The following is a 23,256-nucleotide window of genomic DNA, read 5'->3' on the forward strand; positions in this document are numbered from 1 at the left end:
ACATTGGTCTTTGATAGTGTGGGGTAATTGGAGACAGAAACTGGGCAACTCTAGTTTTTAATGACAAGTGAGATTGGTGAATTGCATCAATAGATAAATATTTTATTATTTTACAAAAATGTCGTTTTTTGGTGTAGGGAATCCCTTTTCTACGCCGGTGGGTCAAAAAATTGGTAAGTTTCATAAATTTATTACGAAAATTGATGCTAAAGTTGTAAGTTTATTGTTCCATGAAAGAAGTACATTTTCTTTTTGTTGCGCACTACAAGATTCCAATTTCTTATGTAGTGCAATTGCGGTATTCGCATACAAATGTTACATACCGCAATATATACGAACATTTTTATAGTATTAAAAAAAAATCAAATATTATGTATCTGTTAATTATTTTGACCTCACGATCACTTGTGTGTTTACATTAATTTTGATTATAGAACAAGCCACAGATGGCGCATTACCATCTGAAAATTGGGCTCTGAACATGGAAATATGCGATATAATAAACAGCAGTACGGACGGACCTAAAGATGCCATTAAAGCAATAAGAAAAAGGTTGACTACAAGCGCTGGGAAGAACTACACAGTGGTGATGTACACGCTGACTGTCCTGGAAACATGCGTAAAAAACTGTGGAAAGCCGTTCCATGTTCTCGTCTGCAATAAGGAATTTATATCAGAGTTGGTAAGTTGTACTATATTATTATGTACCACTATGTTTATTACAAAGCTCAGGAAGTACAATAGACACATTCATTTTATGTGAATGTGTGCAATTCAGCCTACCCTACCAATTTCGGTCTTCCTTAATTTCACACACAAATCTATGTAATGAAAAATATGAATTGCATAATCAAGACTGGTAGGGTTATTTGTCAGCTGGCATGATTCATTGCTTCTATCCAGTTTACTCTTACAAGATGAAATATTCATTTAATGAATTGCACTATGGTGCATTATGAATTTATCTTAATGTCTCAAGTAGGAAGTAAGAAGTTATGCTCTTGGGCATATCTAGATTTACACAATTTTTATCCATTACAAATTATAATTTACATAATGTTACACTATAAAATGTACAATGTAATGTAAATAGTATAATGTTGTTATTATACAGTGCATTAAAGACTTAGATATTATTACAGCATTTCATCTTACATAGTCATAAAAATATTTACATCTAAAATTAAAAAATTTACATCTAAATATAAAAATGAGTACCCTTTAAAGAATTGGACCATGCTATAATTGCTAAGTTTCAAGATGTGTATGAAGGTTCTCTGTTGTCCTGATATTAATAGTGCAAAACAATTCTCTCATCTGGTACAAAGGGTGGAACAGCTGATTGGCATTGAGATCTATAGTTCATATCTCAAAGAAGGTTCTGTTATGTTGGGATAACCACATATTCTCATAATCACTGAACAGTTTGGGTAGTCCTTCTTTCTATACTCTTAAAAGTCAGTAATATTACTATAATTTGTAATATTGTGTATTTTTATAAATTTTTACCAGTCACTAACAGTGTTGTACTAATTATATTTTATTAATGTTCAATATTTATTGACTAAATAATACAATTATTTACGTTTTAACTTTCTTAATCCAATAAACTTTATTTGTTATTTTATACATCATCACAATAATTGATGTTATAAATCAATGTCTATCATAACAATGCTGTTGTTCTATCAAGCCCTTGGAAGACAATGGTCTTATCAGTTTGATATAGTTTATTGACATTTAGTATATCAGACAAGTGATTACTATTCAATGATATTAATACAGATTTTCGAGAGCATCGTCTTCAATGTTAGAAGCATAAGGTCGAATATCCAGTTTCTAATCTATCCTAGTAATGCAATATTATTTTGTTAATGTGAAAGTTTGTATGTTTGGGTGTGCGTTGCTTAATCTCAACAAAATGTCCGAAGGGATGTGGATGATATTTCGCACAAACATAGTTTCTAACTTGAATTAACACATATTTTATAATAGTTTTACATCATAGTAAACGCCCAGGCAACATTGGAAATATCTTTCATGGTATATTTAACATTTGTAGATAAATTGACTGATTGTAATAGATCAAAGAGTGATGCAAGCAACACTTTCAGAAGAGAAACATCATCTTTTATTTTATTAATTACTTTACAATTTTAAAGCTGTTGATCTGGCGAGGCATATCGAGTCTTATAGATGTAGGATTTTTCAAAGTTTGGTTTTCCATAGACAATTAACCCAAAAAATTAAAGTATAGAGCTAGCACCAGGAAAAAGAAAAAAAGAACATTCATTTATACAAGAGCAACGAGTAGATGCAAAAAGTAGATCAGACCTTATGCCCCTGATAGTTAGATTTAGATTTTACAATCACACTTACTATATGAATTTAAATGCTATGAATTTATACTATGTACATTAACTATTCAATAACAGTATACAGTGATCCTAAGGGCAGTTCGTTTATATTTTCATGGGTTTGCCTTGTTTAAAGATTAGTAGAATTCATACACAGATTATGAAGACAAAATATTAGGGAAATTTAGTGGCGACTGGATGAAGTTGGGACGCCCTCCTGTAAGCTTTAGATTGTTGACTGGTCCTTCGTAGATTTGTTACAGTGTTGTTGGTGTTTGCGTCGAAGTGAATCCAGGACGAAACTAGTGGCAATGAAATTTCTGGCAGTGTACAGAGCGAATACTAGTACGTACTAGTAAATAGTGACACAAGTCGTTAATACTAATACAGGAATTAGTGCGCTTTTTTCCTACCTATTCGCTGGTAGCTTTGGGGGCTATTCTAGCTATGCCCGGCCGGGATTAGTGAACGTTTGCAACGCGCCACTTTCTTTTGTTTTTTCCCTACCTAAGTTGATGGTCTTCAGAGACCATATCAGTGTAACCGGGCCAGTAGGTGAGCTCACGGGGCTCAAACCTGACGTTGTTGCTAACACAAACCCTAGCAAGAGCCGTGCTTCGCAGAATCTACCACCGGATCGGAAACGATACCCGCTGAGAAGATCCGGCGAGAAACTCAGTGGGTTGTGTCTGTGAGTTAATTTACTCGCCGAGCCCTTCGTCGCAAGCGATGGGTTCAACGAGAACGATGATCGGGACGCGCCACCAATAGTTATGTTACTACACCAGTTACTAGATCAAAAATTGACAATATCATATTAATATAATATAAATATATATATAATTGACTAGTGGTCCCCCAGCCCAGTAGTCGAAATACGACTATAATTAATTGAAATTATAAGCTTGAACATTATTCGGGTTCTATTGTCAAAGCCCATTATACATCTATAATCACAGATTTCGCCAAGACTACATTAAAGACAAATTTTATTAATTTATTCTCAATTTGACCACAGACTTTAAACAATAACAAAAGTTTGATAAAAAACAAGTAGTTGTATATGTATATTATATGTGTTGTGTCAAATACATGGTTGTGTGTAATACTTTTTTTATTGATTTAATGTATTTTTTATGCATGATTAAAGAAAATATTAACTTTCTGCACTCTATAATCTCTTATAAGTGTGGGAAATTTCATACTGCTCCATCTGCGCAATTTTCGTAAAAAGGGGTACAAAGTTTTTGCTTTACATATTAATAATATAGATTATAAATTATCCATTCATAAACGGTGACAGTCGTACTTTGTCGTCTACGCATATAGAAGTTGTTGAACCAAATATGAGGTTGGTCCTCCGCCACAAAAGGCTTAACCGATTATCCTAAATGAACGAAAAAGTGCTCCCAGCATTTTCATTACGTTGTTATTATTTATCGAGATAAAACAAGCGTTGTATTATAATAATGTCACGTCGTTCATATAGAAATAAGTGTGTGACAAAACCCGAAGTCATTAACATATTTGGATATCATGAATATGCAATTAACACAATATTTCCGAGAGGCGTTGTTGTCAACAAAATACCGAATACGAAACAAGACAAGTCAGATGTAACATGCACAATGTTCGAAAAATGATCCCGTTATTATTATTGATCCTATAAAATGAATGCATAAATTAAATATTTGTTCAGACTTGATTTACGCGGTAATGTAGTGGTGAGCGATCCTGATTGTTGCGCTGAGGGTCGTGGGTTTAATTCACACATTGGGCAAACATTCGTGCGATGGAACAGGTTTGTTTGCTCTTTGTCTGGTTGTTTATTATCTATAATATATATGTATATATTTAAACGCATATAAAAATCTATGACAGTCTCTGATATCCATAACACACGGAATTCTAATTTGGGATCGTATGATCGTGCGTGATTTATTAAAAAAAAAAAGGCTGGGAGCAGAGACTTAAATCTAACCAACGCATCATATAAGAGTGAATAGATAGATTACTTACAGAAAATATTAGTAACAGTTGATTGAGTGATAAAATATTGACATCATCATGACAAATCGCAAGACGTCCACAGCTGGATATAGAAAACTTCCTCATTTTTTTATTGCTTTGTATGCAGATGAGCATACGGCTCAACTCATGGTGTGTGGGTTCAGCCAAGTCGCTACCTACCAAAGTTATCCTCATAACGAATTATTTATTGATACAGCCTACTTTAAGCCCGTATGGGTAGGTAATGTTATCCTACTCATTTCTGCCCGCGATAAGTCGTGGATTCCGCTTTGAACCTTACGACAGTCAGTAACAATTACAATCGTCGTGGCCTAAAGGATAAGACGTCCGGTGCATTCATATCTAGCGATGCACCGATGGTGTTCGAATCCCGCAGGTGGGTACCAATTTTTCTAATGAAATACGTACTCAACAGATGTTCACGATTGACTTCCACGGTGAAGGAATAACATAGTGTAATAAAAATCAAACCCGCAAAATTATAATTTGCGTAATTACTGGTGGTAGGACCCCTTGTGAGTCCGCGCGGGTAGGTACCGCCACCCTGCCTATTTCTGCCGTGAAGCAGTAATGCGTTTCGGTTTGAAGGGTGGGGCAGCCGCTGTAACTATATTTGAGACCTTAGAACTTATATCTCAAGGTGGGTGGCGCATTTACGTTGTAGATGTCTATGGGCTCCGGTAACCACTTCACACCAGGTGGGCTGTAAGCTCGTCCACACATTTAAGCAATAAAATAAAATAAAGATATACGTTTTTATCCATTTTTTACATTTAAACAAATAAAGTTGATTTGTTATTGTATATTATGTTAATTACGTCGGAACATAGCTATTCGATTTGTATTTGTGTCTCCGATGTAGAACAACTAGTTTTCAAATGTTACGACCGTTCTCAGAAACAAATATTTTATTCGTAGTCACTTCTGTATGTTCTGAGTCGGCACGGATCAGATTCGAACGATGTAATATTGAAAGTATTCATTCCAGATGCAGTTATAATGCGAAAATTGTTTTAGGTGAATTTACGTTTGGGTGGGAATATGAAGTTTAGGTTTTAGTGTACAGAATAATAAAATTGGAACCGGCATTCGCAGCGACACGTGAATGCTTCTGTTATCATTTCTTACGCAGTATTATATCTTAAACTAATAGTTTTATCTAAGTATTTATTTTTATGCTAAATAAGCTGTTAAGTCCAGAGCGGCTCAATGTCCGCTGCTCACCTTGAGACATGAGTTCAATGGCCTAATTGTATTGTAGGCTGTCCCACCCTTCCAGCTGGAAAGGTGCTTCGTGGTACAAACAGACATGCTACCACAATCTAGTCGTGTGAGCTTACAAAGCGCTCTACCACCAGTCATTACGCTAATTATATTTTTTACGGGCTTGATTTTTATTACACGATGATACTCTTTCACCTTCGAAGTCTGGTGGTAGGACCTCTTGTGAGTCGGCACAGGCAGGTACCAGCACCCTGCCTATTTCTGCCGTGAAGTAGTAATGCGCTTCGGTTTGAAGGGTGTGGCAACCGTTGTAACTATACTGAGACCTTAGAACTTATATCTCAAGGTGGGTGGCGCATTTACGTTGTCTATGGGCTCCGGTAACCACTTAATACCAGCTAGGCTGTGAGCTCGTTCACCCATGTAAGCAATAAAAAAAGTCATTCGTGAATATGTTTTAAGCACGTAATTCTTTCCAAAAAATTGTACTTGCCTACGGGACTTGTAGGTATTTACATCGGCATAGTCATTATCACTAGATAAGAGTACTGACACGGAGCGTCTTATCCTTTAGGTCACGACGACTTACTGTCTTTGAAGCTCATTGCAAACTAATAATCTTTACAAATCAAATTGTATTCTATATTTTTCTGTATTCTATTTTGTTAACAGGTAAAATTGATTGGCCCCAAAAATGATCCGCCGACGGTGGTGCAAGACAAAGTATTGAGCCTCATCCAATGTTGGGCCGATGCCTTCCAGAACCAAGCTGAATTACAGGTAACGTGATGCTCTAATTTTCAAATAAACGTACAATTTTATACCTTAAGGTATAAAATTTATGGTTGTTTTTAAAATATCATAGTTATATATTTAGAACACCCCCTCGTAAAACTTGAATTACGTATAATAAGAAAGAAGTGAAACTGTTTCTAAAACTTACTAATCGATTATTCACATTGAAAATGTCAGTGATTTTTGAAATTATTATACACTCAATGTTGTCGGCGACTTCGCTTTCCAGAAGCATTTATCACCAAATAATATCTATGGAGAGTAATTATTCTATAAGTTCATATATTATGTGTGTATTTGTTTTAAAGTATTAAATCATCTTTAAATGTGAGACAAGTGGATAGTGATGTAATTGTCTCTGAGGAATCATTGGAGCTTGTTGAGTCAACCGTATTTCTTGGTATAACAGTGGACTCCAAACTGCAGTGGGGACCTCATATTCATAAATTGGCGAGTAAGCTCAGCTCTGCAGCATACGCAGTAAAAAAAATTAGAATGTTAAGAAACGCGGACACGGCTCGTTTAGTTTACTTTAGTTACTTCCACAGTGTCATGTCCTATGGCATTTTGCTATGGGGCAATGCGGCCGATGTAGAAATGATATTTATTCTGCAGAAAAGAGCTATACGTGCTATTTATAACATGCACTCAAGGGAATCCCTGAGGGAGAAATTTAAACAAATTAAAGTTATCACTATGCCATCCCAGTACCTTTTTGAAAATTTGATGTATGTTCGTAAACATATTGAGGAGTTTCCTAAACAGTCGGACATACATAATAGAAATACTAGGAACAAACACAAGCTTGTTGTGCTGATGAGTAGGTTACATAAGATACGAAATTCATTCGGGTGTTTGTCTGTGTGCCTGTACAACAAAATCCCACATGATGTTCAGAACCTACATATACATACATAGGTTTAAGAAAACTATTAAAGAACATCTGTGCAATAAAGCTTACTATAAAGTCAATGATTATCTAGAAGATTGCACAAAGTGGGAATGAGTTGCTCGCTCCAGGCATTTCAATATTGTAGTAATTGTTACGTTATAATACTCAGTGTAAAAAAATCATATTTAAAAAAAATCTAATATTAAAAAATAAATAAATAATAATTTTATATCTAAAAAAAAAAAAGACATGCCCGCTGAGTTTCTTGCCAATTCTTCTCAGGACGGAGGCTAGTTCTTGTGAATTGGCGGTAGTTCTTTTGACGGTCAACAAGTATGTACTTTCATTTATGTTGAATAATTTTTTTTTGATTTGATTTGATTTGATTAAAGGAATATTGAAGTATTATCTGTGCACCAACCCTTATTACACGTGCTCTTATATTATAACATTGTGTATCAAGTTCCAACGAATTTAAACAATGAATTAAGTAATTCCTCATCACAGTTTTTATAATGAGAGAAATTAACAAAAACGGTTATATTTAAAAATACGCTATTAACATTTCACCTTTAGAGGTGCAGCCAAACGGCGCCGGCGGCCTTGGCTTTGATGAACTAGTGACTCGAATATAATTGGACGTATAATTCGTATAGATAATATAAAATTAACAGTACTCTTTACATATATTTTATATATATATTTTTTTTTTTTTTATTGCTTAGATGGGTGGACGAGCTCACAGCCCACCTGATGTTAAGTGGTTACTGGAGCCCATAGACATCCACAACGTAAATGCGCCACCCACCTTGAGATACAAGTTCTAAGGTCTCAAGTATAGTAACGACGGCTGCCCCACCCTTCGAACCGAAACGCATTACTGCTTCACGGCAGAAATAGGCAGGGCGGTGGTACCTACCCGCGCGGACTCACAAGAGGTCCTACCACCAGTAATTACGCAAATTATAATTTTGCGGGTTTCATTTTTATTACACGATGTTATTCCTTCACCGTGGAAGTCAATCGTGAACATTTGTTGAGTACGTATTTCATTTGAAAAATTGGTACCCGCCTGCGGGATTCGAACACCGGTGCATCGCTCAACACGAACGCACCGGACGTCTTATCCGTTAGGCCACGACGACTACAAATATATGTAAAGAGTATTTTTGCATATTCACGGCTATGAATGCAGTTTGCTATTGACGAAATTATTTTTTTCAATAGTGCTTGTTGTTATCAATAAACATCCACGGCACCCTCGCTCTGTGCTCGCACTAAATATGTTTCAAAAACAATGAACAGATAACAGTTTTTTTTTTTTACAAAAAAAGTAATTTAGAATAATACAGAAGATGTCCGGTCCCTAGAACAATTACGTGACCTTTGAATATTGTCGCAAAAAGACTAAACGCACAGTTATTAGCAAGTCTCCGGTACACTTGGTCTGCTTAATAAAATTATACGCATCTCGCATTTGGAAACATGACCTTTTGCCGTAATGAGGTCGGTGATATTTACACTACAGCTGGCGCCTAATAGCTCGGCGGACTAATATTCAAACCTAAACGAGTAAATAACCTCTTATAAATGAATGTCATTAAATTTCGAGAACTTTCTTATTTCGGTATTTCAAGTTATGATCATCAGTGAAAAAAGATCGATTAGTATTGTTACGCGCTAGGGTTCGGGATAAATAAATGTTCCATCAAAGTACAACTTAAAAGTGTATTTGCACTTAGAACACATAAAACACTTAAAATACTTCACAAACAGCTTAAAATTCTCAATTCGCTTCTTCCGCTTCGTTTTAGAATCGTCGAGAATATTCCACAAAAGTCGAGTATTGTGTGTTTCCGCTATCTGACAATAGATGGCGTTGTACTTCTCGAGCGTTCGAGATACTACTAGATCCTTCGATATTCGTTCGACTATTGGCGTTACTCTTACTGGCGTAACAGTATTGAGAACATCCTTTTTTATTTGAAGTCGCTCAAATGTAGAATACTGGTAGAAGCAGTAGTTATATACTTTAAAACGTTGTGGTGCATAATCATTCAATTATTTAGCGCAATTGTGATCTGTCATGCGGTAGAAATATCAATCTTAAAATAAAAATTGTGTGATTTTTTGTCTTCAAACAAGTAAGATGCTTATGATGAGATGTTAAACAGTCATCGAGAAACTGAAACAAAAAACCAAAGTCTCAGGATGATGTTACATTCTAGTATATTCGGTATAACTATTCTATACCTATATAGTGAACTAGCTAAGACATAATTTGCTGTGGCAGTGCTTTGCAGAATCTACCACCGGATCGGAATCGCGACCCACTGAGAAGATCCGGCGAGAAACTCAGTGGACTGTGTCTATAGGATAAAGCTATATTGATATATATATATTTTATTGTTTAGATGGGTGGACGAGCTTACAGCCCACCTGGTGTTAAGTGGTTACTGGAGCCCATAGACATCTACAACGTAAATGCGCCACCCACCTTGAGATATCAGTTCTAAGGTCTCAAGTTACAACGGCTGCCCCACCCTTCAAACCGAAACGCATTACTGCTTCATGGCAGAAATAGGCAGGGTTGTGGTACCTACCCGCGCGGACTCTCAAGAGGTCCTACCACCAGTAATTACGCAAATTATAATTTTGCGGGTTTGATTTTTATTACACGATGTTATTCCTTCACCGTGGAAGTCAATTGTGAACATTTGTTAAGTACGTATTTCATTAGAAAAATTGGTACCCGCCTGCGGGATTTGAACACCTGTGCATCGCTAGATACGAATGCACTGGACGTCTTATCCTTAAGGCCACGACTTATCCGGGGTAGAAATGGGTAGGATAACCTTATCCTAATTTTAATTTCAAAAGCGGACGCTTTTGTATAAATCGTATAGATAAATAATAGGTTAATATTGTTAACGATTCTATCGAATGTCTTTTTGATACCAGGGAGTCGGTCAAGTGTACAACGAGCTTCGCACCAAAGGTGTTGAATTTCCGATGACCGACTTAGACGCCATGGCCCCGATTTTCACGCCACAGCGGGTAAGTAACAAAAACTATTTATTTACGTTCCGCGTCTGGTGTAGTTTTCATTATAATGTTTCAACAAAGTATCTATATCTATACTCTATACTAATATATAAATCTACAGCGGTTTTTACGGTTGTTCCGTTATAACTACTGAACCATGCATCCGATTGACTTGAAACTTGGTATCCATGTAGAAAATACACATACTTAATGGATAGGCTAATATATATATAAGTGTTGGACTCCCTACACCAGTTGCGGGGGCGTTAATTATGAGAATCTTTGTGGGTGTGAGAAATGATTATGTAAATTTTAAATTCCCAGCGAAACAAACGGGTACAGCTAGTATTATTATATAAAGACAATGCATCTAAAAAGCAGTTGACCTGATTTTGCATTATCAATAAAATAATAATATTAGTAATGTTATTTAATCATAGCGAAAACCATTTAACCATAGTGCATATTAACTGATGTTATGATACGAAAACTTGATTCTCAATCATTTTTATATGAAATCGAAATATGCATTAAGTCAATTATACAGGGTGTAAGGACATCAATAAAAATTAATTGTTATACCCAAATGAATGGATAAAAAACTAACCAAATCATAAATACCAGAAGTCCATCGTAACCTTTCACTCGTCGCTTTTTTTGAACCATAGGCTTAAACATTTTGTTTGTTTTAATTTGCGTGTTATGCTTTTGCTTTATTTCACGGTGTGTATACTAAAAGAAATTAAAATAATTCGCACCTATAAAATTGAAGTGGCTTGAATAAATTTTTTAAGAAAATGAGCTCTATACTTCGAGCGACCTATGAACATGTATTTATGAGTTTCTTAAAATTACACAATCTCTTTTAAATCAAACCCTTGCCTTATGGTATCATAACCGAATTACTAAATGATTACTATTCTTCAATTACATTTTTGGCGTTTACCAAAGAATCATAATTTAGGATTTAGCCACTTCAATTCTAAAGGTGCGATATATCTCATTAATTAAACTCACTTTTTTTTTTTTTTCAAATTAATATCATTTTTTTTTCTATTTAATTTTCCCATAAAATCAATTCATTAATACTAAACTTCATCGTTTCACAGAGTGTCCCGGATGGCGTTGAACAAGTTGGTTCCCCTCAGCGCTCCGTCTTGCCGCAGAACTCTCCTAGCAGGACAACTCCGGAACAGATCACTGTAAGATCTTATCTTAAATTTAAGTGCTTTTTTTTTCCTGGGTAAAGCACGTCAAAGCTGTATCCGTATATTAACGATAGAGAACAGTAGAGCCTTTAAAATTGTAACTAAGTACCATGGGGACATTTTACTGGTGGTAGGGCATATTCTAAGTCTAAAGGGGTACAGTCGTCCAGACTAAAGTCGGCATTAAATTGATGTCCACGGGCATGAGTGACCACAATTGATCTACGCATTAAAAATCCAAAAAGTCTGAGGTATCTACAGCCGTGGTTGTTCAATAGAGATATAGGTGACACCTTACAAACCGCGACCGCACTAGAATGATGTACATCTATTATAATTTTATCGAGTGGTGAAAGCTATTTAGTGTAAGTGATATTTTCGCAAGCTTACGCGAGAGCTCTTTAAAGTTTAAAATTTGGAAAAGGTATCAAACAAATGAGTCGTCTATTATCAAAGGCGGCAATCTGTACATTTGGACAAAAAAAATTTATTGATATGTCAATACAGATTTATTTGAATATAATCGTCTCCTTCAAAGAATACGGTTCAAAACCTGCATTAAATAAAGGTTAATAGTTAACCTGTTATTTATCTAAGAGGTCGTTCCGAAGAGTTTTGTGACTGCCAATGGAATACAAAGTCAATAATTCGTTTTTCTGATTTACGAATCATTGTCCAAAAGTCAGATTGCCGCCTTTGATAATAGTCGACTCAAATGAAAAACTTCTTCAGCTGTTTAAATTGAGTAAACTTAATTGAAGTTCGATTAAAAACATCGAATTGTTGATGCTAACCCCAATTTTTTTATTTCTTTTTATTGCCCTTTTAAGCAGACGACCATATGCTATAGTGGTTGCCGTCGCCCATGGCCTTCAGCCATCCAAGGGGCAAAGCCTACCGAAATAAACCAAATAAAACGGACCTTTAATTACAATGATAAATGTCACGTATTAAGCAAAATAGCGCTTAAACTAAACTAGCTATTCACCCCTCGTTACATTGATCGACAAGTAAATTAATCCATAGACACAGCCCACTGAGTTTCTCGCCAGATCTTCTCAGTGGGTCGCGTTTCCGATCCGGTGGTAGATTCTGCGAAGCACTGCTCTTGTTAGGGCCAGTGTTAGCAACACTCCCGGTTTGAGCCCCCTGAGCTCACCTACACGTCAAGGAAAAGCTGATATCGTCTTCTCGCATTAAAACTGTATAATCTCAAAACTTACTAATTTTACAGGAGTGTGTTTTAAAGGTTTAACATGTAATATTTTTAATATTAATCATATTTGCAACATTTTTTTTTACCAGTTACATTATCTATCTGTCTTTTAAAGTAAGATAATTTTTTTTAATAGTAGTAAAAAGATAGGTAAACTAAAAAAAACAACCTAAACTACGCTCTTTTGACAGTATTTATGGAAAAAAAATACTCGTGATACCAAATGTTTACGCATATTAACTCAATTTCGAATATTTTTGGAAATTGTACCTACACTTTTAATGCGAAAAGGCGATATAGCCTCTCAAGGCTATCAGCGTAGGTAGGAGAAAAAAAAAGTTACGTTGGACAGACTCAGGTGACGCTGAGCGACAGTCAGACCAACAAGCTGCGCGCCGACCTCGCCGTGGTGGAGGGGAACATGGCCGTCATGAACGACATGCTCAACGAGCTCACCGCCCGGCCGCAAGCAACGCGACACGACAGCGACGTCGAGCTTCTGAACGTGAGCACTTACTGACACTTTTAGTTATCACTTTTTTACTGGTGGTAGGACCTCTTGTGAGTCTGCGCGGATAGTAGGTACCACCACCCTGCCTATTTCTGCCGTGAAGCAGTAATGCGTTTCGGTTTGAACGGTGGGGCAGCCGTTGTAACTATACTAGAGACCTTAGAACTTATATCTCAAGGTGGGTGGCGCATTTACGTTATAGATGTCTATGGGCTCCAGTAACCACTTAACACCAGGTGGACTGTGAGCTCGTCCACCCATCTAAGCAATAAAAATTAAAAAAAAAATTGGTTATTTAAAAAAAAATTGTGGGTCTTATGGTGCCCAACCTTGCCCGTTTCATCCCTGATGTCATAGTTTATTTATTTATTTTGTGTTATATTTGAAGCGTAAATAACTTTTCTGGTGTGATTGAGCGAACCCATGTCCCATTGTGCTCTGCTAATATGTCACAGGAGCTAGCGGACACGCTGCGTGCCATGCAGAGCCGCGTCGCCGAGCTCATAGCGCGCGTGGCGGCCGACGGCGCGCTCACCGCCGAGCTGCTGCACGCCAACGACCGCCTGCACAACCTGCTGCTGCGCCACGCGCGCTTCCTCAACAATAGGTACCGCGCGCACGCAGGCACCTATGCGTACACGCACGCACTAAAATACGAACCCACACGTACACGCACGCACTAAAATACGAACCCACGCGCACTCACAAAAACACGAATGCACGCACACGTACATGAATGCACGCACATGTACACGCACGCAAACACGCGCCCACACACACACACACACACACACACACACACACACACACACAGGCACACACACACACACAGGCACACACGGACGCATATACTCACGTAAAAGCACGTGCACACGCACAAAACCTTGTAGCCACTTTTCATTAAGTAATTTGACTGACTGTTTAATTCTACCTTCAATCTCTTGCAATAATCATACACAGTGGCGTAGCTACCTAGGGGCTAGGCGGAGCAGTGCCCCGGGGCCCTCAAGCTCAGGGGCCCTCTTATCCTCAGCAGAAATCTCAATCGAACTGAACTTTTGGAAATTTCTCCTATTTTCAAAATAAATACGACGGGTTGCAACCCCACTTTAATCATGACAACTCAGTTGAGAGAAATTCAAAAGTTCTGCCTAGGGAATTCCCCTAAAATCTTTCTGTAGGTTGGCAGTGTTGTCAATTTAACGGATAGTGATATGTGCGTTTTATTATTCATCGATGTGCGTTTTATTGTGAATTCGAGTTAAGATTTTTTTTTCGAGAACGGTTAAAAATTTAATGTTATATCAGGAGTAAGTAAGCTCGAAGGGATTATGCCCGTACGTCCCGGCCCCTGTAGGTGGTGGTTTCCCCCCGGTGAAGGTCAATGGGTGACCTGAGTGGGTAGAGGCCGCACAGAGCGCTACCAGCACTCTAGCGCGTCGCCAAGGAGTATCCACGTGATAAAAGAGCAACCGGTTGGCGGTGTATCGCGTCCCAACCCGGCAGGCTGGTTCTGATCCAGCGGGGTATTCCGGGACACCAGCGGCACCGTCTGGGCGGCTTCCGGGCTGCCGTACCGAGACGGCCGACGTTTCAGCCTTCGATTAGCCTCGAAGGCTCCGTCGGCCGGGCGTCCTTGGAGTGAGCTGCGCCGTCTGGTTGTAGTGTTGACCGCGGTAACCCCCCTACCTCATTCGGGTTCTGACCTCGGAGGGGATCGGACGCTTAGGCGAAGAGTGCAGGGGAGTCGTTTAGTGGGTAGGGCCCTGAAAACATCCTTAGGCCCGCAGTCTCGCAGTCGCGGACCAGTCCCACATACCTACCCCGCGCGCTCCCTAGGCGCGGGGACATCGTAGGAGGTTCGACCTGCCCTGCAGTGCACAAAAAAGAGCTTAAGTAGTTTAGCATTTTTAAAGTAATTTTATATTTCATATTTTTAATTGATAAAACCTAATCAGTTTACATAGCAGTGGGGCCCCATTTTTTAATTTGCCCCAGGGCCCTTGGTTACCTAGCTACGCCACTGACCATACATCCGATGTACATTATTCAATATAGTTGAGATTTCGACCTCAAGTTTAAAGCTGGGTGACGGTGTTCACGTTGTGATGTCTATGAACTCCAGTAAGCACATAACAGCGGCCGGCCCGTGATGGACTCACTTCACACTTTTATCAATAAAATAAAATAATATAATAAAAAAGTAAATCATAAGCTTCATATTAGTTAATTGTGAACTAGGTACACATTATATTTATAAATATCTTTCATTAGTTTCTTTTTGAGTGTTTTAAGTAATTTCGTACTTTTATGATGACCCAGGTCTGCAGCGGCGGCGGGCGCGGGGCCCACTCCGTCCGCCATCCTCGGCGCCGCCATGGGCGTGCCCGGCGCGGCGCCTACGTCACGTGAGGACATAACTTATTTCTCTTATTATCTCTCAACGTCGACCGTTCATATTGTTCGAATTATTTATTATACCTTCATATTTCGTATTTTATTACTAGTGTATATATGCACTGAACTGTTTCCCTCAGAAAAAACTTTCGATATTTGACATCTAAATAAACGAAGATTGGATTCACTGTCTTAAATGTAAATGTAAAATCTTAATTTTAAATCAACACTGGGAAATTTCAGAACGAAAAATGATCTTGTTTATTTTTTAATTCGACAGCAAAGAAACAAGAGGATGACGCCTTGATCGACCTAAGCGACGACGTCCCTGATATTGCGAAGCTGAGTGAGTTAAATTCGATGTATTCTAACAACGCACTGACGTCACAACGTGTGGACTCCGCGTCGTGACGTCACTGGGACAGACTGCACGTCACGTGATAATTAAGTTAGCTGTTAGATAAGTAAGCTGGCCGTTCAGTTTTACAAAATAAAGTCAAATAGTTCTGGAAAAAATGTAGGCGAGGATTACACAAATACTGTTCAACTATTCTATTCAATAGAAACAAACAAATATTTCCTCTTTATAATATTAGTATACTTGAACGTATATAAGTATGTATGTCAGTCTCTGGTACTCATCAGGTTTGAGCCCCGTGAGCTCACCTACTAGTTAAGGCTACTCTGATATAGCCTCTCAAGGCTCTCAGCTCAGATAGGGAAAAAAAACTGGTACCCATAATGCAGGGAATCCTAGTTTGGAACCAGATGGTCGTGTCACACAAGTCTGTCCCCGGTTATTATTACACTCACAGCGTACTAATCCTGAATCCGTATTGAATTTCGAAGGATATTTCATTGAATTTTTGTTTTTTTGTTTAGGCGTAACGGATACTCAAGCAGAAAAGTCTCCGAGCAGCTCGAAGGATGAATTCGACATGTTCGCTCAATCGAGGAACATCACTTATGAAACCTCGAAGACAGGGTAATTAATTATTTTTTAAGATAACGGTCCTATGTACATATATTAATTATCTAATAATTAAAGGAAATGGATAAAGGGTTTTTGAAGTAAGACTTGGAGACAGTCCCACAGAAAACAGTGGGCTAAATTAGGCTGCTAATGATGATGTTGATGATGATGTGATGTCATCGGTAATATTGCAAAACTTCGTGGCAGCTTATTTACTTATATGATTTTTTTTTTATAAATGTATATTCAAGTGGATCAACATTCATGTTCAACCAAAAATTTCTTTAATGTATTTTATTTATTGTTTAGATTAATGGACGAGCTCACAGCACACCTGGTGTTAAGTGGTTGCTGGAGCCTATAGACATCTACAACGTAAATGCGCTACCCACTTTGAGATATGAGTTCTAAGGTCTCAGTATAATTACAACGGCTGCCCCGCCCTTCAAACCGAAACCATTACTGCTTCACGGCAGAAATAGGAGAGGTGGTGGTACCTACCCGCGCGGACTCACAAGAGGTCCTACCACCAATATTCTGTTTGTGTTATTTCTAGTACCAGCAGCTACGCCGATAACTTAGAAGACCAAACCACGACGAGCTTGGCCTCCGCCGCCAGCCACCGAGCCACACAGGGCCAACCTCTGGTAAATCTTCTAGCATATTCTTCTTCGGTTAGAAGAGTCCATAAATAATAGTTAAAGAAATATTCAAAATGGCGTCAAAGGTGTTTCCAGTCTATGTAGCGCCTGTGTGCAAGCCTTACCCTAGCGCCCTCTAGTAAGCATGCGATCAATATGGAATAGGTACAAAATATGTCTATTGGGCGGTCTAAATGGTCTATTGGAAGTGTCAGCCCGGCGCCCACACAATGGACCATACGTAAAGTCTGCCTCTGAATAGCGTTAATAGAAGGAAAGGAAGAAGCAAAATGAATAAGTTGAAAAAATCAAGTTCCAATCTATATTATTATATAAAAATGAATCTGCGTACCTAATGAAAAGCAGTCGGGCCGCAAAACTTTTAAAATACAAATCGCAATTGTTCTTTATATTTAAGTTTGGCGCTGAGCGTATCGTATACATAGTGTTTTTTTTTTAATTATGCTTTAATGTATGTTAGTTATAATTTCGTGTTGTTTCAATGTGTTTGTTGTCAGTTTGTAGTTTTTTTTTTTGCCTATATAACGTTTTGCTCGACAGCCGACGGAAATCGATGAGAGGGAGATAGACGAGATATCTGCCTGGCTGGCGCAGGAGAAGGTAGGAGCTATTGATTAATTATTGTTTAAGTTATTAATTTTATTACATACATCATGGAGGTTTATGAATTATCGACCTTAACGTATAAAATGTAAGGTTTTGCATGGTTTGTCTGCTTTGCCTGATGTTTCATAGAAATATTTTTTTGTGTGTAGGTACATAGGCGTATAGCCTCACATTCCTTCGCTCAACGAATTTATATTTTCGATTTTATATCATACATAATTCACCCCAAAGCTAAAATGAATCGAGTCAAGCTAGTTTTTCCAGTTTTTGTGAAAGACAATAGTTTTTCGATAGGGTTGGCACCATTTAGTTGTTAAGTAGGTACCTAACTTTAGGTAATTATCTTTTTAATATCTTTAATGAGCTACAAAACTTTGATTACTAAATTAAACTATTTAATATTCTTAAACACTAAATAAAAGTCATTTTCAGTTCAAAAAAGTTAAATCTAACAAATTAACAAAAGTATTGTGACATCCCAGATTTGTCCCTATTCTAACTCTAGTATCTATTCCCCTCAATCTACTGTACGCAAGATTTTTTTTTATTGCTTAGATAGCTGGACGAGCTCACAGCCCACCTAGTGTTAAGTGGTTACTGGAGCCCATAGACATTTACAACGTAAATGCGTCACCCACCTTGAGATATAAGTTCTAAGATCTCAGTATAGTTAAAACGGCTGCCCCACCCTTCAAACCGAAACGCATTACTGTTTCACGACAGAAATAGGTAGGGTGGTGGTACCTACCCGTGCGGACTCACAAGAGGTCCTACCACCACTAGGTAGTAGTTACCTAGCTTTAGGTAATTAACTTTTTAATATCTTTAATGAGTTACAAAACTTTGATGACTACATTAAACTACTTTAATATTCTTTAACACTAAATAAAAGTCATTTTCAGTTCAACACAGTTAAATCTAACAACTCAACAAAAGTATTGAGACATCCCTGATTTGTCCCTATTCTATTCCACCCCAAACTACTGTACGCAAGTATCGGTAAAAAAAAAAACTTAAATTCGATAAGATAATAGTTATGATAAGTGACAATTCCCCCAGGCGGCTTCCGAGAGCGTCCACGAGAGCGTGACCAGTAGCGACTTCGACAAGTTCCTGGCGGAGCGCGCGGCCGCCGCCGAGCAGCTGCCCGATATCAGCGACCGCAGCCCTAGGCACCGGCACATCAACAAGGATGACCAGGACTCTAGGTTCGCGCTCTGATCCCACACGCTCCAAGCGTAGCACAGCGACATCTAAATCCAATTAATCAAGCCCAATATCTCCCGCAGAGCTTCACCTTAGGTCGGATCTACAAGGTTTTGTCGTTGGCCAGCTGTCACTGTCAACTTTTTGCCGTCGTGACTTTTATAATATCCGACACGACAAATAAATCGTGTCTGAACGTTCGATCGTAAAGGCCAACGACAAAACGGCATATGTATGTAAATGGATCGGAAGGATGCGTTCCCCTGTGACGACGTGTATTCATGTAGTACATACAGGTCGTGACTTGTTTATTTAAATGGAAATTAGATGGTTACGACTTTTTAATGTAGTAACGACAGACTGTCGAAATAATGAAAATAATTAGGACATCAGTCATCCGACGTCATAATAAAAAAAGTGGTATGTGTGGGTTCACAAAACATATAAAAAATTTAAAACATAAAGAGGATAGTTTCAGTAATGAAAATAGTTATAAAAGACAAGATAAAAAACCGTTACGGAACTGTGGGAACGCACACTTACCGATTGTGGAACGAAAATAAACTGTTACCTTAAGTATACAGATGACAGTTTATACAACTTAAGGATAAATACATCTCTCTCTGCTTAGCAAGTTCATTTCAGAACCCGCAATGTAAAGCTAAGGTAGATCGCTCCCCGCGTTCGTTCGAGGTCACAGACCTAACACGTCATCTGAGATTTTACCTTTACATTACGTGCAATGCTAATTACTATTGTATTGATTAGCTCTGCCATCTGCCTTCTTTGGGTATTGTAATAGCTTGGATATATAATCGACTTGACAGACAAGAAGTCTGGTAATTGTATTATACAGTAGAGCAGGGGTGAGCAACCTTTTTAATCAATGGGCCAATTTTTAATTTTTTTTTGGCGGGCCGCACATAGATTAACTCTAATTACTAATTTACGAAACTTACTAAAAAAAAGTAGAGATTTCATATGCAAATTTTAATGCAAGATAAAAACAAATAAGGAAAGAAGAGAAAGTCGATAAGATAAATTCAATCTTAGAAATGCTTGGTCGCGTGTTGCTCATCCTTGCAGTAGAGTATCGTGGATATAAGAACTAATAGCGTACCTGGTGCTAAGTGTTTGCCAGAGCTCATAGAAAATAGATGCGTTCCGGCTTTTAGAGTGGAATGTGTAAGTGATCGCAGTTAGCAGTTTATTAGCATTGTGTTTGCATTGGTTAATGACATTGGCAACGATGACGTTTAAAATGCATTTGCATTCGTTTGCATTCGTAAACTGTTAAAAATATATATGTATACAAATATATACTTTAATGAAATTAAGTAACAATAACAATAATTATCATGAAGATTGCTTAGTTCATCGACGTTATATATAAATCAGACGCAGTTGTTATTATTTGAAAATAAGCTTTTTTTTGTATTCTTATTTTGTAATTGTAATATTATTTATGAAACCAAAACTTAAAGTTCACTTTAGTTTTAATTGAAATTACATGTTATGTAGGTTTGATGCAGCAGACTTGCCATTTGGTGCCTACCTTATATAGTAAATACTATTACAATCATGTACTAAACAAAATAATTCCCATATTTAATGTGATATAATAATAAAATAAGATGGAAAATAATATCACTTCTGTCGTAATTTATAGTTATGTCAATATGTAAAATGTAGAAAAACCAATCATTTCGTGAGTAATGTTTTTTGTAAATGGATTTAAAGTATCATCGATCGTTGTATTAATCTGTTTACTTTCAAAAACAAACAATCACTAAAATACAATCATTATTCTTCTCCTTTCTTTTTTATTATGGTAATAGGCTTCGTTTTGTGCCAGTATTGCCAGTGTCGAATTTATTTATTCTTCAATTATAATGAAATACATACATATACAGTTATTTGAAAAATAAACGAAAAATAACGAAATGAAATCAAGTAGATTTATTTGAAATATTTGTAAATTGGGATGAAATTTAATTAGATCAATTGAACAGAGATAAGATGAATGTAATGTTCCAAGGAAAATGGTGGGAATTTGCTGAGACTTTTTGGAAGAATGTTGTTTATCTTTCATCAGCTATAATTAATTTCGCCACACTTGTATATTTTCACAGATATTGAACGGTTGTAAGCCACCATTATTGCACTGGAAATCCGAAAAAACGCTAGATTAAATAAAAACAATTTACCCAACTTCGCTCCCCGAACTCTTGATAAAGTCGCATAAAATCGTATTATAATTAACAAATGACTAACTAGTAGCTACACTAGTCTCTGGAATCTAAGGCAGTTTGTGAATATATGCCGTATTTTATCTTTTTATTTCTTATAAGGCTGCACATTCTTCGTTCCGTTTGCGCCACGGAATCACAGATTATGTAAAACAGTCTATTTAAAAATAAAACTTAGACCTATATTCTAAGTTAAGCTTAAATATTTTAAGTCTCACTAATAAACCTCTGTTATTATTTAAATGTTTTTTAAATCTTCTACGTATCTACTTTACGTACTACATATGAGTCGACTATTATCAAAGCCGGCAATCTGACTTTTGGACAATGATTGGTAAATCAGAAAAACGAATTATTGACTTTGTATTCCATTGGCAGTCACAAAACTTTTCGGAACGACATCTTAGATAAATAACAGGTTAACTATTAACCTTTATTTAATGCAGGTTTTGAACCGTATTCTTTGAAGGAGACGATTATATTCAAATCAATCTGAATTGACATATCAATAAAATTTTTTTGTCCAAATGCACAGATTGCCACCTTTGATAGTAGACGACTCATATTTCCGAAAACCTTTGTGAAAATATCAATAAAACTCGCTTTTATTTCATTTTAAAGAATTCTTTAACTACATTAAAACGAATATTAACGTGAAAATGCGTACATTTCACTTGTTCCGGTATTAACATAATCGTGTTGCAAATTGTATTGTAGAATCGCTTCTATGTTTAGGAAAGTTGTCTAGGTCGACTTTGAATTGTGTTTAGAAGATTGTGAAGTAATTTTCACAGATATACACTTAGTTTTTAATTACCAAAAAAAAAAATAACAAACCTTTTAGATCAGTCTTACTTAAATAAATTCAGTATTGGCTTATTATAGAATACAAATAAATTCTTTAAATTTTTGGTAATTAAAAATAGTTATATGGACTTCGTGAAAATACGAGAGCATTTAATGAAAGACCACTGGCTTATATTGTGATATCTATTCGGTTTGTTCAATAAGTAAAATTCATTTTAGTATATTATATTATATACTTTATTTTGGCGCTACGAAAAAGTATTTATTTCTCTCACACTACGAATATAAATCAGAAAGGTTTTTATATACCTATCATACAGAATACATTTTTGTTTTTACGAATTATCTTTCTTCAGTTCCATCTGTGTATTTAGCATCGAAACATTGAACAAATTGAGACGGTCGCTAGTACATGCGGTTTATATAGTATTCTAAAAGGGTCGTGATTGTGATAAGAGCTAAATGTAAATTAGACGTATTATAATTTCAACATTTAAAATCATTACATTATAGTATTCAACAAACATTAGCGTTTTAACAGAATTCGTAATATAGTATATAATATAGTATGACGTCATCCGAAATCTGTTAACGCATTTTAGTATATGTGTGGGTGTAATTGCTATTTTATTGAATCAGCGTTATTAATTTATATAGATTGTGTGTATCGAAAACTACCGCATAGTATAATATTAATGTGCTATTAATTACAAAGGCCATTCCACATTGTCTTAATTAAATGTTCTATTCGTGTCAATGTGATAATGATAAAAGAACAAGCTTAATGTTATTATTTTAATATATTTTACGTTATAATCGTTGTATATTAAGTAATAAAATAAATATTATCGTACCAATATTACTGTTTTATTTTAAACTAAACTATTGGGAGGGTTAGATCGACACTTAATTCGTAATTAAACAAGAACGAAATACTAAGTAGACAGGAGGCCTATAAAATCAAAGGCAGCTAAACGCCATAATGTCGTAGATGTATTAACAATGGCTCTAGCTTGTTTAGTTAATTGAACATGCTTTAGTGTTTTAATGTTATAACAAATGCATCAAAATCTCTAA

General features: G+C 36.7%; 1 protein-coding gene and 1 long non-coding RNA gene across 3 annotated transcripts; one reads left to right on the forward strand and one right to left on the reverse strand.

Annotated features, from left to right (window-relative positions):
• Nucleotides 1–7: 7 nt before the first annotated feature.
• On the forward strand, nucleotides 8–23,036 carry LOC101738947 (TOM1-like protein 2). Of its 2 annotated transcripts, none has more exons than XM_021351472.3 (13): nucleotides 8–173; nucleotides 435–682; nucleotides 6,285–6,392; nucleotides 10,261–10,356; nucleotides 11,454–11,546; nucleotides 13,121–13,273; nucleotides 13,735–13,886; nucleotides 15,602–15,687; nucleotides 15,957–16,022; nucleotides 16,559–16,661; nucleotides 17,206–17,296; nucleotides 17,852–17,911; nucleotides 18,977–23,036. In XM_021351472.3, the coding sequence occupies exons 1-13, from the start codon at nucleotides 119–121 to the stop codon at nucleotides 19,136–19,138; spliced, it is 1,473 nt and encodes a 490-aa protein (XP_021207147.1). In that variant the 5' UTR covers nucleotides 8–118; the 3' UTR covers nucleotides 19,139–23,036. The 2 variants fall into 2 exon arrangements, with proteins under 2 accessions (XP_021207147.1, XP_021207148.1); XM_021351473.3 differs by having other exon boundaries at nucleotides 12–173; nucleotides 13,127–13,273.
• On the reverse strand, nucleotides 201–2,263 carry LOC105842384 (uncharacterized). Its single transcript, XR_001140043.4, has 2 exons — nucleotides 1,219–2,263; nucleotides 201–607 (listed from the first exon to the last, which is right to left on the reverse strand). It is a non-coding gene; the product is annotated as an uncharacterized LOC105842384 (long non-coding RNA).
• Nucleotides 23,037–23,256: the final 220 nt, after the last annotated feature.

The sequence above is a fragment of the Bombyx mori genome, chromosome 11, assembly GCF_030269925.1.
Source record: "Bombyx mori chromosome 11, ASM3026992v2".
NCBI lineage: Eukaryota > Metazoa > Arthropoda > Insecta > Lepidoptera > Bombycidae > Bombyx > Bombyx mori.

Excerpts from the sequence above, each read along its gene's own strand:
- LOC101738947 (XM_021351472.3), top strand. The coding sequence starts at position 119 with ATGTCGTTTTTTGGTGTAGGGAATCCCTTTTCTACGCCGGTGGGTCAA. Across the intron at positions 683-6,284 it reads AGGAATTTATATCAGAGTTG|GTAAAATTGATTGGCCCCAA; the intron begins GTAAGTTGTACT and ends TTTTGTTAACAG. Across the intron at positions 16,023-16,558 it reads CCCTGATATTGCGAAGCTGA|GCGTAACGGATACTCAAGCA; the intron begins GTGAGTTAAATT and ends TTTTTTGTTTAG.